This window comes from Patiria miniata, unplaced genomic scaffold (assembly GCF_015706575.1).
Source record: "Patiria miniata isolate m_02_andy unplaced genomic scaffold, ASM1570657v1 HiC_scaffold_26, whole genome shotgun sequence".
Lineage (NCBI taxonomy): Eukaryota > Metazoa > Echinodermata > Asteroidea > Valvatida > Asterinidae > Patiria > Patiria miniata.
In genome coordinates, this window is record NW_024037065.1 from 9,493,495 (window position 1) to 9,510,187 (window position 16,693).

General features: G+C 41.8%; 3 protein-coding genes across 3 annotated transcripts; 1 reads left to right on the top strand and 2 right to left on the bottom strand.

The window, feature by feature from the left end:
* Positions 1 to 2,736: 2,736 nt before the first annotated feature.
* Positions 2,737 to 8,027, bottom strand: LOC119734014 (monocarboxylate transporter 12-like). Its single transcript, XM_038207391.1, has 4 exons — positions 7,543 to 8,027; positions 5,753 to 5,896; positions 4,657 to 5,487; positions 2,737 to 4,419 (listed from the first exon to the last, which is right to left on the bottom strand). The coding sequence occupies exons 1-4, from the start codon at positions 7,751 to 7,753 to the stop codon at positions 4,310 to 4,312; spliced, it is 1,296 nt and encodes a 431-aa protein (XP_038063319.1). The 5' UTR covers positions 7,754 to 8,027; the 3' UTR covers positions 2,737 to 4,309.
* A 1,204-nt stretch (positions 8,028 to 9,231) lies between these two features.
* On the top strand, positions 9,232 to 16,656 carry LOC119734033 (monocarboxylate transporter 12-like). The gene is made up of 4 exons (XM_038207413.1): positions 9,232 to 9,704; positions 13,631 to 13,774; positions 15,142 to 15,972; positions 16,218 to 16,656. The coding sequence occupies exons 1-4, from the start codon at positions 9,491 to 9,493 to the stop codon at positions 16,325 to 16,327; spliced, it is 1,299 nt and encodes a 432-aa protein (XP_038063341.1). The 5' UTR covers positions 9,232 to 9,490; the 3' UTR covers positions 16,328 to 16,656.
* Positions 9,821 to 13,032, bottom strand: LOC119734034. Its single transcript, XM_038207414.1, has 2 exons — positions 12,255 to 13,032; positions 9,821 to 11,827 (listed from the first exon to the last, which is right to left on the bottom strand). The coding sequence occupies exons 1-2, from the start codon at positions 12,790 to 12,792 to the stop codon at positions 11,547 to 11,549; spliced, it is 819 nt and encodes a 272-aa protein (XP_038063342.1). The 5' UTR covers positions 12,793 to 13,032; the 3' UTR covers positions 9,821 to 11,546.
* Positions 16,657 to 16,693: the final 37 nt, after the last annotated feature.

A 16,693-nucleotide genomic window follows, 5' to 3' on the forward strand; every position in this document is an offset into this window, starting at 1 on the left:
CTTCAGAACCGGGCACCGTATGAAGTTAAAAATCGGCGGGTATATTTTTCGGGACAACAGAATATGCAGTGCAAAGTTTGAAGTTTGGACCAGCGGTTCTCGAAAAAGCTGAAAAAAAGCAGTATTTTCTGAGGCAAACGTGGCAGTATACAGCTTAGAACATAACACCCGCACGCACTGCCGTTCTTTTCAATTGTTTTTACGTCATGTTTAAGCTAAAGCGCGCGTGCTCAATATGACGCAAACAATGCAAAAAGGACGGGCACGCGCACGTGCATTGCAGGGCGAAACATTGTCCAGTATGGGTGAATACTAATGGATCAATGGGTGAATAGCACTGCGTACCAGGTTTTCGTATGTACACGGGCACATTATTTTTGCCGTCGACTGAGCGACCATTGTAGGTGGTCGAACTTCAAACTTGGCAAAAATGTTGACGTAAGTGTGCGTTCAACTTGTGAAACCAACACCATTGAATCGCGTGCGTTGTTTGCACGAGCAGTTCTCCAAAACTCTGCAATGATGCAACCTATACCAGCGGCAAAGCAATTTGCGTTTCCCGAACATGCACATTTTAGACGGGCACTGCACTAGTTATCTATAAATGAATGTTTCTGATTGGGATATACATGTAGATGAATATTTTATGGTGTATCTGTATCTATATTGGTTGCATCAGCAAACCGAATATCGTTAGGATACATCACTTGTGGTATGCTTGGTGTGCATCTTCTAGACGAAGTTCCGTACTATTTATGCCGGTAACCTCGTCCCCAGTGCTTACTTTATTTCCAACCGTGTTTCCAATAGTAAACCCTGGATAGGAAACTTTCTTTCTGTATCCTGATTGGATACCGCAATTGGCTAGTAATGGATTTTTATCGTGTACTTGGTGCTATTATTCACAACGTGCAGTACGTGTTTTCGCGATCATTTGTCCACGCCTTCACGAAAATACTAATTTCCTTTCCAATTTGCTCATATTAACATGAAATATGATACTGCATGTTGTCTTGATAAGATCGTTACAGTTTGATTTCAAAAATCGTGTTTTCGTAACTCACGCCATGCTCGCGCTGCTACGAATTGACTCTTGTGTTTTTACCCCAGACACCGCATACAAAAACGAATGCTGATGTGTAACGCATATCCAGGCACCAGACTGTTCCTCATTTGCATACGTGTTCAAAAATCTTGCACATGCAAATGATCCAATACCAGGGTGAGAGAGCAGGTAGTGGTGGGCGCGTACTGCTCGACACCCTGGGGACGAGGTTGTTATGCCGGTTGCTGAGGCCAGATTTGAAATATCCAGTGGTTATGATATGAGGGCGATGCATTCTACAGTCCTCGATCGTTAGGCGGACATTCTCCAAAGGCTTAACTAAATTTAAGTTGCGAATTTAACGATGTTTATTTTTGATGTATGCGGGAGGATATTTCATTCCGTTGGATGTAGATATCTAGAGGGACTTCAACCATCTTTTTAACCATTTTGTAAAAACAAAAAACATGCTTACATAAGTCTCCTGCTGCTTCTTTGTATATTTCCAGCATAAGTTTTGAAGAATTTTTTTCCTACAGTCTTGATGATGTAGTGCACAGAATTGTGCCGCCTGTCACCTTTCAAGTGCACCGATATTTTTCATAATCGGAGATTGTATCGTCTTGTTTCTAGTTTGCTTTGAACTAGATGGTATTCGAGTCCGCGCGGACCCGGAGGAAGGTACACTTATCATAATTTATGCTTACGCCACCATTTCGCCACAGGCGTGGCGCTTATGGCATCACTGGAAATCATGAATTATGCAATGTTATACAAATATTGAATGCTTCGAGTGGTGTAGTAAAACTAGCCTCCCTAGGTGATCCATGGACCATTCTATTTTCCTGCTTGATTCTGCTTGATTTTAATATTTTAAATTATTTAAATCTGAACACAGTTGAAATAAACTTCTATTTCAATACAAAATTGGTGGAAAAGGTATTTCTCTCTTAAAAACTACCCCTTCACGAAATTTTGAACCCAAGGCTGCGGCGCGCTCTCTTTGGAATAATACGCGCTACGCACAACGCGCACACCAGCATGCATTTGCACACAAATACCGCGCCGTGGAAATAGTACTTTGGTTGCTAATGGTATAGTACTTTGGTTGCTATGCGCATAGTACTTTTGGCCGTGCACAGAAAGATAGCAAAATTAGAAAGTAACATGTGACTCGCTCTCGGCCAATCAAGACACAGAATCTGTGGGTGAGGTGCTATAAATGGCACTAGCAACGTGTGCACATGGGATCGGGACTCGGGACCGTCCCGGATGATGGATGCATGGCCTTGTTTTGTGTACACGTGAATAATCATAGCACCGTGGACAGGCTTAGATTATAGGCTGTAAAGATAGGCTACTGAAAACTAGTGCGCAGAAACCTTGCGTGTAAACAGTTCTCGTTTCACTTATTACAATTAAACACGGTGAGTAATAAAAGCTGAACCCAAACCCCTAAAAAAAATATTTCATATTTAAAAAAAATATGTAGCACCAAAATAATAATGACTGGAAAACCATTTCAGAAACTACTTTTTGATGAAAAACAAATATGAAACTGTTCAATCCGTTCAAAGAATATCACCATTAAAACGCAATGACTCTAAAACCTGTTTCATCCCCCCAAAAAAGCAATTTATTGTGTATTTTGACAGTTTGGAACAACAAAGAAAATGACACCGTCAGAATACTTGTTTCAACAACTGTCAACAACTGTACATAGTATCTTTACAGTAACAAAGTCATTATAGCAATTAATATGAATAATTAATATATAATTTTTTTTTTAAAGACGGGCCTTCAAAATGACTTTGTTGAATAGTTTTAACTTTTAAACCGAGGTTTAATGCTGGTGATGTTTGAAGACAATTGTGACGACGATTTTTGAAATCAAGTTAGTTGTTCAAAACACCCTTCCTTAGATTGTTAGCCCTTTTGTTGCAAACGAAAATGATGTACAATATGGGGAACTTCCCAAAATTGATGATTAGCAAGATTGCTGTTTTTACATACGGACCACTACATTCCTTCTGTAAGTTTGCATGGACATGGCATAATGTCAGAAAAAGTTTCGTAAAAAGGAACGGGAATAATATTGTATCAAGATCCTCTACAAAAAAATGAATAAATTGGAAAGAAAAATGCATTGTCGATGACTTTTTTGTTTGTATGCCGTTCAAATGTAATGTAATTTCACGTAATCAGGGTTCGACCTAGCCCGCGTGCACTTTTCACAATAGCCTGCATATTTTCCATTTACAGAGTGTCTCATAAATATGTGCATACTGGAAACAATCTTGTCAGTGTTTTTAATTAACAGATATAATCATTCAATCTGATACAGCTACAGATTTAATTGCTATCTGAGTTTAATGATTTATTTCTCCCTGTCCCGTTGCCGTAGCCCAAAACTCGCCAACCGGGCTAGTTCGATTAGCCCGCCGCTGTTTTGACGGCGGGCTCCTGCTAAAGTCGAAATATACTTTACTCGTTTGCACACTGCAACAAGTACTCGGCCTCCATGCCTCTGCCGGTTGGCACGGATCTGCATAATTTTTGAAAATCGAACGTACATTCTTCACAAAATAATCAAATGCATTTTCAAAAAGAACGTATTTCGAAATATCGAACGTGTAAGTTTACCACCCAAATGCATTTCCCAATACCGAATTAAATTCTTTATGAATCGATGGCCGCTAACACGGAATTAAACGCCACAGTCGATGGCACGGCGGTATAGTGCGCCCTCACTTGAACAATTGGGGTCACTAATATCACGAGAGGCCGACCTTGGCCAAGAAAAATTGATTTTGACCCCCCCCCGCCCCCGATGTTGATGCATGTAGGTCCACATCGAGCTATCAACCGAAGCTAATAACCAAAGCGTTAATTAGTGGGATTTTAAGGCAGTGAATTTGACAGTTGGCTAGCCGCGGTCGCTTGTTTCCTTATTATGAGTCTTCGTTTGAATGAATTTTGTGCATACAGGTTTTTTTTAAACAATGGCCCCGCCAATTTTGGGGCGGTGGCGTCGGAAAGTATCAGCGCCCCCGTCTCTCTCCACCCCCCCCCCCTCACCTTCCCTACCCCCTCCTCCCCGAAAATCTCGAATTCGGTATTCTTAAGGTAAAATGGAGCGTTTTACGAAAATAAATTGAAGATCAATACCTCCAAGCTTGATACACGCGAGGCATTCGGGCTATTTAATAATCACAGTCAATAATTATGAACCCGGCCCCATCACTGCAAAAACTCTGCGAGGTTCTACCGTTGAGAATATCTTAGCATCAGCAAAGGCACCAGTGGTACAGCCTGCACGCTGCCTATCAGTAGAAAGGCTGCTGTGTAACTTCCGGTCAAGTCGTAAACCAAACCTTAAAACAGATCGACACAGAAGGTAAAATTCAAATCAGGAAGTCTGTTAGATATTTTATGCTGATGCGTGGTGTGTTGCATGATGATGCCACACAAATAAACCGAGAATTAAAGTACTTTCTAATAATTATTACATGCATATTGAAACTACTTTCTATACTCCATGTAGCGGAGTAAGTGGTGTCAGAAAACGGCACTCTGTACCCAATTCATTTAGGCCCTGGCAGAAAACGTACCTGGTAGAAATCCAAAAGCGAATGTTAACAGCGCCACCTTCAGCCCGATCCAGCCAAAAGCACCAGCAATTAACTCGACACCAAGAACCTGCTTGATGAGAACATCCGTCTGGCAGGACAAGACCCCGTCACTGAACAAAATCAGCACGGATGACGTCATCATTGTCCAATAAGAAGTCAGCCAGGAGGAGGCGACGTAGGCGACGGAGCTAATGACGAGAAAACCGGCAACCAGAGTCCACGAAGATATCACTCCGCGGTCGGTGATAAGTCCCTGACTGATTTTACCAAACAGGTTCGCAATGCCCCCGATGGTCACGAAAGACCCCGCCTCCTCCAAAGTGAACCCGTTGGACTGCGCCTGCGACACGAAATACACGATCCACATGAGGTACGCGTAGATCGTGCAGCAATATAGGATGGCCACCGACCAGTAGCGCGCGTTGAGAAGTAGTCCTGCGTCGAAGTTCTTAGAGACGAACTTCCTCAGCGAACCACAGTGAGAACGGAGAGCGCTCTCGTGTGCCGAAGACGAATTAGTGTGTTCGGTCTGGGGGAGCGTTTGGTATGCGCTTGACTGATCAAGTTTAGGCTGCGGGTTTGCCACCATGAGGGCGCCACTCGCAACAGAATGCATGGTGATGGCTCCCACAAGTAACAGGGTTCCTCTCCAGCCGTATGTGTTCAAGAAAAGCTGAACCAGGGGCGCGAAGACGATCAGTCCCACAGAGTAGCCGGATCGTGCGACGCCATTGGCTGTGGCGTAGTTCTTGGTAAAACAGCGTCCGACAGCCTCGTTTCCAACGACTTGCGATATACCTGTAGAAGTACCTTCAACGATATAATACAAGAAGTATCTGTCAAAAGAAAAGTTTCAGGCAATGTGTATTTCTTTTGCGTGAATTGGAATTACACGTTCAGATTTAGCTGAAAAACCGTTAAATTCAGAAAAGCGCGCGATTTCATATTGCGCTGAGTTTGAATGCCTTTAACCTTGCAAGCGGCAACAGTTATTACATTCGCAAAACAGAACTTGAAGAGACAATAAAGTTTAAAACGAAGGCTGGAATTTGTTTTCAATGTTTTTGAATACAACCTGCCAGTAACGTGTACAGCAACGCCAGTTGCAGAGAGTTCTCGACGAACGATCCGGCAATGGCCGCTGCACTCATCATCACGCCACACGTCATCATGACGTAACCAGCCCCAAAGCGCCTGCTCACTAATCCTCCGAAAGGAGCTGTGGAGAGGAAAATATTTTGAGAGTTGATCAAAGGATGGAACATCATCAACAAAACATCGAGAGGCAAAAAAACCCCAAACAAACAAACAAGTATAGGACACAGTGAAAATTCTGTTTGGCTTTGTACGTTTTGGGCACAATAATAAAGTCTGTAGAACATTGGAAAGTGCTATAATCAAATTGTCATCATATTAAATTACGTTGTGACCAATGTCTATAGATTCAGCAACATTATAAAAGAATATTGATTCACCGATGAAATAATAATGATCGTACGAAGCCCGGAAAGGGACAGGGTGGAAATGTTTTTTGTAATTTGCTAATTCGTTCCCACGAGTTGCTAACTCGTTCCCACGAATTACTATTTCGTTCGCACGAATTGCTAATTTGTTCGCTCGAATTGCTAACTCGTTCGCATGAATTGCTAAATCGTTCGCACGAATTGCTATCTCGTTCCCACGATTTTCAAATTCGTGGGAACGAATTGCTGACTTGTGGCCCGGGAACGCGTTGGTAATTTGTGGGAACGAGTTGGTAATTCGTGCGAACGAATTAGCAAATCATGCAAACGAATTAGCAATTCGTGCGAACGAATTAGCAATTCATGCAAACGAATTAGCAATTCGTGCAAACGAATTAGCAATTCGTGCGAACGAATTAGCAATTCGTGCAAACGAATTAGCAATTCGTGCGAACGAATTAGCAATTCGTGCAAACGAATTAGCAAATTACAAAAAAAAATTCCACCCTGTCCCCTTACCGGGCTTCATAAGAACCAATTTAGTCATTTACCATTCAATCGAATTCGTCTCATGTAAATCAATTAGCCTAATTTGATTTCTGAATTACAAGGTTTGACGCAGACGAGACGAGATCAAAATACTCCGGGACAAAAACGAGTGCTCCTTATTTGAATTTGCTTGAACTGAATTTGAAATTATCTGACTAAAGACAAAATTAGACTAAAAACAAAATTAAACATTGGAAGTGCTTGCACTAAATCGATGTTGATGGACGAATTTAAATATTAGAAGCGGTGAATTCGAATGTCAAAACGTTTTAAAATAGCCGGGGAAACCTATATTATGCAGTTTACTTTCCTCATCCACATAAGTTCTGACAATTACAATTATTATTTAATGTAGGAATGACTGTGATATGGTATTGTTGAAGGTACCCATTTGAAATTGTTTACATGTGTATAAGTCATCTGCAGTACGCATGCTCAATGCGCAGGGAAAATTAAAACCACATTCTTTCAGTACCATATTCGAATGTAGTATGGGTCGCATTACCAATATAGTTCCTTGTCCCCACTCGTCCCTTTGCGTGTCTCCCTCCAGCCCTGCATGCTTGTGTGTCCCATACATGTTTGTTTCTTGTACCTCTGTCATTTCGGAAGAAGTCCTTGCTAAGGACGAAATATATTAGGCCTCTCTCTAATTTTTCTAGTTTGTATATTTCAGGTCAATCCAGTCAGTGAGCAGTTTGCAGCAGTTGTGTGCATTTTCAACAACTATAGAGGCTTGCAGTCATGCGTATGAGTATTTGGTCAATTTTGACCCGTGGGTTTCGCAACACAATAAAATACAAACACACGATTGAATTGAATTGGTGGCAAGGAGAACGAAAAGAACGGTTACCTACGAATCCACCGATTGCGATCAGGGACGCTATCCAGCCGAGAATCCACATTTGGTCGGTCAGCTGGTGTTGCAAAATCGGCAGCATTATCCCGATACCTTTAGCGGTGCCGATCTCCATCACGTTTTTGGTCCAGAGCGCGAGGACCGCCACCCAGCCGGGCCTTCCGCCGTCCGGCCCCTCCACACTGTTGCTCAGCGCCCCGCTCATAGTCCGGAGATTTTGGTAAAAGGAACAGGGCGCGTGAATTTCGATGCTCTTACTCCAAGGTTTAAGAACGGGTATCGGATGGCCGTGGACATCCAGGAGTTTGTGAGATTGTCTCGTCTTATTTCTAGTTTGCTGTGAACTGAATGGTATACTCGAGTCCGCGCGGAGTAGGGCCTAGGCCTACTGAGTGCTAGTTGCAGGCCTATTCAGTGACATGTGTATCAATACATGCAGCCTCAATAGCGAATAGGGAAATACTAGGCCTAACCACCTATTGTCGAATTCCATTGAAATATCTTGGAAACCTCTAGTCAAAAATGTGGGAGTCACGTCACGGCCGGATGCACACACAAACAACTCTCACTGTAAGAGCCAGAGGCTTAGCAAGGTCGTTTTTTTTTTATCGGGGGACGAAAGTTCGCAGGGTGAGCGAATTTCGGCTAAATTTGACAGAATTTTCCGGGGAAAAAAAACGAGTTTGACAGAAAATTTAGCAGAATGAATTTTTCAGCGGCTTTCTCGCAGATTTTCTGTAAAATTGGTGATCTGACAGAAAAATATGGCAAGAGTTGAAAAAAATATAGCTGATTAATGTTGAAAAACAGCTTCAATTTAAGGTTCCCTGACGTGTATTAGTACACAGTAAAGTAATTTAGACCATTGCAAGGCAGGCTAGACACGTGCAAATAAAAAAAAAAAAATTTGAAGGAAATTTTATGATTCTTGTTTTGGTTGAGGAAATTTTATAACATTTGCATTTGAGTATGAATATTTATAATGTATTTCGTGTGGTAATAATAGGTGATTTAGCAGATTTTTGTTAAATCTAGCAGATTTTTTTCAGGGTATGTTTTTTTTTGCCATTACCTTACGATCACCCTGAAAGTTCGTGTAAAGGACACTCGCACATCCGTGCTGAAATGTTGGTTGTTTGCAGATGTTTTGAGTGCCAACGTCAGGGGCGTAACTGGGGTGAAACATCTGGGGGGAACCTGGGGGTGCACACATTTTTTTCAAGGAGGCACTGAAAGTAAATGAACTGCGGCTTGCCGTCTTCGTTTTTTGTCTGACATGATAAAGGCCTACCTGCATGTATATCAAGGGCGGATCCAGAACACCATTTTTTTCGGGGGGGGGGGGCAAATAATTGGTCCCCCAAAAAGTGGGCCAAAAAATTACGGCGTGGGTTCGGGGCCCGCTCAAGGGCACCCGGTGGGGGGGGGGGCGTAGTTACACCACTGTCCAAAGCAGCAAAGGCTGTCTTGGTACGAGGAAGAATTAGAGTCAAAAAGGCTCAGACATAATAGAAAAACGGAATGTGTTTTTGAAAATCGAATATGTATTATCCAAGATCTATGTACGTACGTGCCACTTATTCTAGCTCAGTGTGCGTGTGCAACCGGCCTTGACAGACACGTTTAAGTTCAAAGGTTGCAAGGATTAAATTACTTCAATGGAATTTGACAATGGATTGGTTTGCATTTTCTGGCGTTCGCTATTTATTGAGGCTGCATACGGTGTACACGTACATGTCGCTTATTGAATCTCCCACTAGATGTAGGACTATCTCACTCGTAAGTAATTTCCATAACATTCACGTGATGGCGGCGTCACGTAACTGCGAGATGTGTTATGTATATATCATGTCCATGACCACCCGGTACCCCTTCTAAAACCTTTGAGCAAGAAAGTCAACCTCCGCGCACCCTGTTCCTTCACCAAAATAGTCCCTGAACTATGAGCGGGGCGGTGAGCAACAGTCTTGAGGGGCCGGACGGCGGAAGGCCCGGCTGGGTCGCGGTCCTCGCGCTCTGGACCAGAAACCTCATGGATATCGGCATTACCAAAGGTCTCGGGATAATGCTGCCGATTTTGCAAATCCAACTGACCTCCCAAATGTGGATTCTCGGCTGGATAGCGTCACTGACATCCGCAACAGGTGGATTCGTAGGTAACACTGACAGTATTTTTCTAAACTGCAATTTCATGCTCCTTCGCTTCGCTCATACGCAATAAAAACAGTTTCACTCTATAACGAAGACTTCAATAAATTACACTGAAACAGCATATCAATTCAGATATTTTATTGTAAAGCATGGGGCGTGCCTAGTGTCAGTTGCTGAATACGTACAGGGAAAAATATTGAGGGAAAAAAACATGTATATCAGGTGTTTTGCATGTGGTAATTATTCTTTACGCGTCTCAAAATACACAAATCGTTACATAAAATAGCATCTTCATTTAATTTTTCGTCTTCACAATACGATGTAATTTAAGCATCCAAAAACAATCTCGGCTCCGCTTTGGAGCCTCAGCCCTTTTGGCTCTTCGGATTATCTGTCCGGAATATTTTTTTTTTTTTTTTTTTTTAACCAAAAACAAAACAATTTCTTAAATATATTACATCGTCAATTCAGAATGAAATTTATATAATACATCAATTAATTCCAGCTCCACCTTGGAGCCTCAGCCCTTTTGGCTCTTCGGATTATCTGTCCGGAATCTACTACTGTCTATAATCAAAACTAAACAAAATATTCCATCTTTACAGTTGCGTGAAATGTTTTATATAACACATCAATAATCTCAGCTCCTCGGATTATTTGTCCGGTATCTGAAGATACATATATAATTATACATGAAAACTCGCATTAGATCAAGTTTACGTTTATACAAAATTAAGGATAAGACCCTAGAAAATTGGTTATCCAATTTTAATTACTGTTTACTTAACGTAACTGTAAGACTGAGACGACGATCTATGTCTCGTTTAATGTATCTGTTTTTGGATTGAGGCGTTTTCCATCGCCCATGTTCCATGATAAGCTCTTCAGATATATCCTTATTTGCCAAATGAGAGGCCCCTCCTGAACGCATGCTATGTAGGCCGTATTTTTTAGGGTTTTCTACGCCAACTTGCTTTAGTGCTTCTAAAAAGAGCTCTCGGCACCTAGAATAACTCAGGGGTTTGTTTTGTAATGGTCTATACGAATTCGAACTGGATAGAAAAGACAAGGCTGTGAATATATAAACATCATCTCCTATCTGAATGTTACATTGTGTCAAATATCGTCTGAGTATCTTTGCTGGGCAATACTGACTATCAATTTGAGATAAGAAGGTGAAAGTACCTTCACGATAAACGTCTGTTTTTGATCTGGGAATGTGAATACGCAATCCAACTTGACCAGGCAGCTCAGTAATGTGGCTTGCCTTTAACTGTACCATCTCATCGTGCCTGAAGAGAAGCGAAAACTTTAATGATACATAACAAGCGGTTCGCAACTGCAGCAAACTACAATTCTGATTGCCAAAATGATCAATAATATCATGTACTTGCTGAATTGACAATGGTTCTTTCTGTTGTGGAGGATGATGCAAGGTTCTCCGTAAACTAGTAAATACCTGTTGCACTACTGGCGAATCAACGGGATTCGGACGAATATTGAGTAAGGAATGCAGCCATTTGATGGCAGATGCTAGTGTTATTATGGAGCTATCTGAATTGACAGATTGACCTCTATCAGACAAAAAGGATGCAATAGTTATATCGGTAACTGTAAATTGGAGTGGAATGTTATGCTTTCTCAGCCAGGCGAAAAACACTCTGCACTTATACAGGTAAGATTGCGTGGTACCATCTGCTTTGGCCTTTAAAACATCATGAAATATGCGATCTCGATATGCTTGAAGACTGGCGGGAAATTCTGACCAGAATTGCTGGCCGGAAATAACCTCTATAACGTCGCTAAATTTGCGAGAGAGATTGAACACCTGTGGTGAAGCCTGCGTATTAGGCTGTAGGGTTTCCAACCGAGGCTCCGGATGGGATTGCTGCGCTAGTGGAAGCTTGTCCGATGGCAGACGAGGGGAATGCTGTGATGGCTAGGGGTAGCTGTGGAGCTTGCCAGGGGATGAGTGCATTTCGTGAGTGAAAAGTGTGATATCCGACCGGCATAGCCGCTTGGGCTCTTGGTTTGACTCGGGAAGAGGGCGCGAGTCCGACGTTGAAAGGACAGTCTCTGGACCAGTGTCCGACCATTTTGCATGTGAAGCACATATCATTTGGCATGCCTGGAAAGAAAGAAATATAAGGAAAAAACCAAAGCAACTGGAATATAACGTGATACACAGAGATCTAAGCAACGTGTTCAGCAGTGATACGTAGGCCTGAAGTGAAGAAAGGCGTGGCGCTGCGTGCCTTTAAGGGTCTACGGTTGAATGCCTTTTCTCATTCCGATTCATTGAAAGAATTCCTTGCATATCGGAGCCAGAAGTCTTCTGGCCCAGGGAATGTTGCAATTGCATTGAATTCAATCGACCGAATAAAACTAAATTTTCATGCTCCTTCGCTTCGCTCATACGCATGAAAAACAGTTTCACTCTAACGAAGACTTCAATAAATTACACTGAAACAGCATATCAATTCAGATATTTTATTGTAAAGCATGGGGCGTGCCTAGTGTCAGTTGCCCCTGAAATTTGACAAAGATAGTGTTACCTCGAAAAAGAGGACGGTCAGTAGTAGATCTGAAATCCGAAGCATACTGCCTATCTGTCGAAGATCTCTTGAGCTTCTTTCTCCCTTCCAGTTCTTTACAAGCAGCTTCCTCGGCGAGTTGAACTTTCCTTAGCTCTTCAGGGGATTGATTCTTCTTGGCACCCTTTTCTAGATGTTGAATGGTCATCCAGCCGGCTTTGCTGGAATCAGCAATTTTGATTTTACGTTTTCTGTCCGCAAGAAGGTCTTCGGCTTGCTGAATCGCTGAAATTGCTGCGTCGGTGTTACAAGACTGTAGAATGGCGCACTTGATTTTGTCCAGAATAATTTGGAGCTCACCGCAAAAAAGATACTGTGCTGTGTTTCCCGGTCTTGCCAATTCCTGAGCTTCTAGCTTATTGCGGAGCTCTTTGATACTAGGATCAGTGACGGGCTTCGTACTGCTAAGCTTGTCGAATTTTTGATCAAAATAAAGCTGAAATTTTTCAAACAATAACTCGGTACTCGTACCGCTGGCTTCATCTCCTGGGTTGGACATATTAAACTGGAATATAACGTGATACACAGAGATCTAAGCAACGTGTTCAGCAGTGATACGTAGGCCTGAAGTGAAGAAAGGCGTGGCGCTGCGTGCCTTTAAGGGTCTACGGTTGAATGCCTTTTCTCATTCCGATTCATTGAAAGAATTCCTTGCATATCGGAGCCAGAAGTCTTCTGGCCCAGGGAATGTTGCAATTGCATTGAATTCAATCGACCGAATAAAACTAAATTTTAATTCAACTGTGTGTATTATATATTTATGGCGTTGCGAAGAAGCGCATGCATGGCTGTTGTAATGTATTAAAATTGAGCGTTTTCATGCGTATATCAATTACTCATCTGCATGACTGTAAGCCACTTTTTAAATGTAATAATTGTTGGTTGTAATGCAACCCAGACTATATGTGAATATGATACTTTAAAAATATAATTATGATTTTAATTTTCTCCATGCATCGGTTTCAAATGGGTCCCTTCAGCAATACCATTTTCATTCTATTTCACAGTCATTATTTTAAAATTAAATTCACATAAATGGTGAAATTGTGTGAACTGATATACGTGCGGAGAGTAAACTGCACGATCATTATTATTTCTTCGGTGATCTGGTCACAACATAATTTACTATTATGACAAGTTGATTATATTACTCTTAATTTACTACATACATCATCATTGTGCCCAAAACGCAACATAGCCGAACAGAATTTTCACTGTATGGTATCCTACTTCATTGTCATCCTACTTAATTGTTTTCCAACTTCATTCGCATCTAGAAACAAGTATGTTCCATCCTTTGATCAACTCAAAATCAAATATTTTACGTCTCCACACAGCTCCTTTCGGAGGATTAGTGAGCAGGCGCTTTGGGGCTGGTTACGTCATGATGACGTGTGGCGTGATGATGAGTGCAGCGGCCATTGCCGGATCGTCCGTCGAGAACTCTCTGCAGCTGGCGTTGCTGTACATGTTACTGGCAGGTTGTATTCAAAAACATTGAAAAACAACGATTTCAACTTCATTGAATTTCCACATGAAATGTATCGGTTTTCCCGGCTAATTTAACACTCGTAGCAAACAGATTCTATCGCAGAGATACTCCAGCTTCTTTCCAGTCATCATTGAGCTTATAAATCTAATGTAAATTAAAATGTTAAATAATATTACCATCGAATTTGTTTAATATAGGTTTTCCCGGCCAATTTCCTAAAATGTTCAATCACTTCTGAAAATCGGTCAATCATTTTCGTCTCAAATTGAGAATCGCTCTGAACACACGTTTAATTTTCGTATTTCGTCTTGAAAATTCATGATCCTGCATACCCCATTTTCAATTTCGTCTTTGGTCGCTCATTTTCGCCATACTTTTTCGTGAAAGACAATTCAATTTCGTGGTCTACAATTGCTGAATGTGTGATAGATGAATCGATTCCGTCATTTTGCAATCAATGTTATATAAATTTCATTCAAATTCCTCTCATAATTGTAGGCCATCTTCCGTATTTTTACGTTTTCATCTGTTCATTTCTACATATTTACTTTTTTTGTGTCTGTTAGTCTCCGTGTAACGTAGGTCTTTAAACCTTAAATAAGCATTTTTTTTATGTAACAATTACTTTGCAAAATTGTAATCTTTTTCAATATTTATTTAGTCCGTTGACAATTTTATGCGTCAACAACTGAAAGAAATAGGGTATACACAGGCAAATGAAATTGCGTATATTTTCCATTTCACGCAAGAAATAAGTAAGCCTATAATTATTTATTATGAAAAGCAAACTGCATTCATATTTTCACATCTTCGAAAACAGTCATTCAGTTCTTCTTCTTGTTCTTTGGATTGGTTGTTAAACCAACAATTTATTGTCTTGCAATACACCATGCCAAATACGTCTGTGTATGGTATACCAGCGTGCGCATTGTTTGATGAATTTGATCAAACACATCGATTGAACAAGACGAATTCAATCCTTACATTATGTACATGGTCATCAGGTCAGACGAATTCCATTGAAATTTGACGACATCGAATGGACAAATGTTGAAATTGATCAATTGGAATGACCAACGACAAACGCGTTCCAGTCTTCTGAAGACGAAATTGAAGTTAACCGTTTATGAATTGGAATGAATTAAGTTTCAAAATGTGCAGGAAAACCTATGTATAAAGCAATGTACATATATCGGGGTTACAATGAGACATTTGTATGTGAGATATTAGTGTCTAGTTTTTGGCAATTAACGTAGATCAAGTAGGGGACCCATGTCTTCACAACAGATGAGGAAAACTATACACATTGCCAAAACTTGTCTTTGATGTATACTTTTTTATATTATATCTTTGAAGGTACTGCCATAGGTATATCTAATGTCGTTGCAAAGGAGGCTGTCGGACGTTGTTTTACCAAGAACTACGCCACAGCCAATGGCATCGCACGGACCGGCTACTCCGTGGGACTGATCGTCTTCGCGCCCCTGGTCCAGCTCTTCTTAGACACCTACGGCTGGAGAGGAACCATGTTACTAGTGGGAGCCATCACCATGCATTCTGTTGCGAGTGGCGCCGTTATGGTAGCAACGAGGCAGCCTGAGCTGGATCAGTCAAACGCATACCAAACGCTCCCCCAGACCGAACACACTAATTCGTCATCAGCACACGAGAGCACTCTTCGTTCTCACTGTGGTTCGCTGAGGAAGTTCGTCTCTAAAAACTTCGAGGTGGGACTACTTCTCAATTCGCGCTACTGGTTGGTGGCCGTCATATCTTGCTGCAGGAACTACGCGTACCTCATGTGGATTGTGTATTTCGTGTCCCAGGCGCAGTCCAACGGGTTCACTTTGGAGGAGGCGGGGTCTTTCGTGACCATCGCGGGCATTGCGAACCTGATTGGTACAATCAGTCAGGGACTGATCACCGACCGCGGAGTGATGTCCTCGTGGACTCTGGTTGCCGTTTGCCTCGTTATGAGTTCCGTCTCGTACCTTGCCTCCTCTTTGCTGACTTCTTATTGGCCAATGATGACGTCAGCGGTGCTGATTTTGTTCAGTGAAGGGGTCTTGTCCTGCCAGACGGATGTTCTCGTCAAGCAGGTTCTTGGTGTCGAGCTATTGGCGGGTGCTTTTGGCTGGATCGCGCTAAAGGTGACGCTATTATTAGTCGCTTTGGGATTTCTGCCTGGTACGTATAAGCCTAATGAATGAGTGTCGTTTCCTTACGCCACTTTCTTCACTGCATGGAGTAGTCTAGTATGTAGTTTCAACGTACAAGTAATAATTATTAGGAAGTACTTTAATTCACGGTGTTACTTGTGTGGCATCACTGGCAATGTGCATCACACCATGCAATAGCGTAAAAGATCAACAATGTCAAACCATTCTTCGAGACTTCCCGATTTCAATTTTACCTTCTGTCTCTGTTTTAAGGTTTGGTTTACGACTTGACCGGAAGTTACACAGCAGCCTTTCTACTGATAGGCAGCGTGCAGGCTGTACCACTGGTGCCTTTGCTGATGCTAAGATATTCTCAACGGTAGAACCTCGGACAGTTTTTTTGCATTGGAGGGTTTCATAATTGACTTTGAGTCGATCGGAGTTGAAATAGAAGCATAAGGACATAATGTACATTGTATAAGTGTGTTTTGATCAATTAAAGATTGGTTGCACGCAATCCTGGCTTTATGCCTTTTCCTGGCTTTATGCCTTTTCCTGGCTTTATGCCTTTTGGTCTGTGTCTGGTGTTGTTGCGATTTCTATAGGTGTGGCAATCTTGCCATACCTCGTGTGAACAACATTCATCCGAGTATGATAATGCAGCATGGCAGTGGCGCACCCAGGATATGGCTTTGGGGGGGGGGGGCTCACAGTTTTTTTTTTTTTTCAAATTTTTTAGGAGTAACATT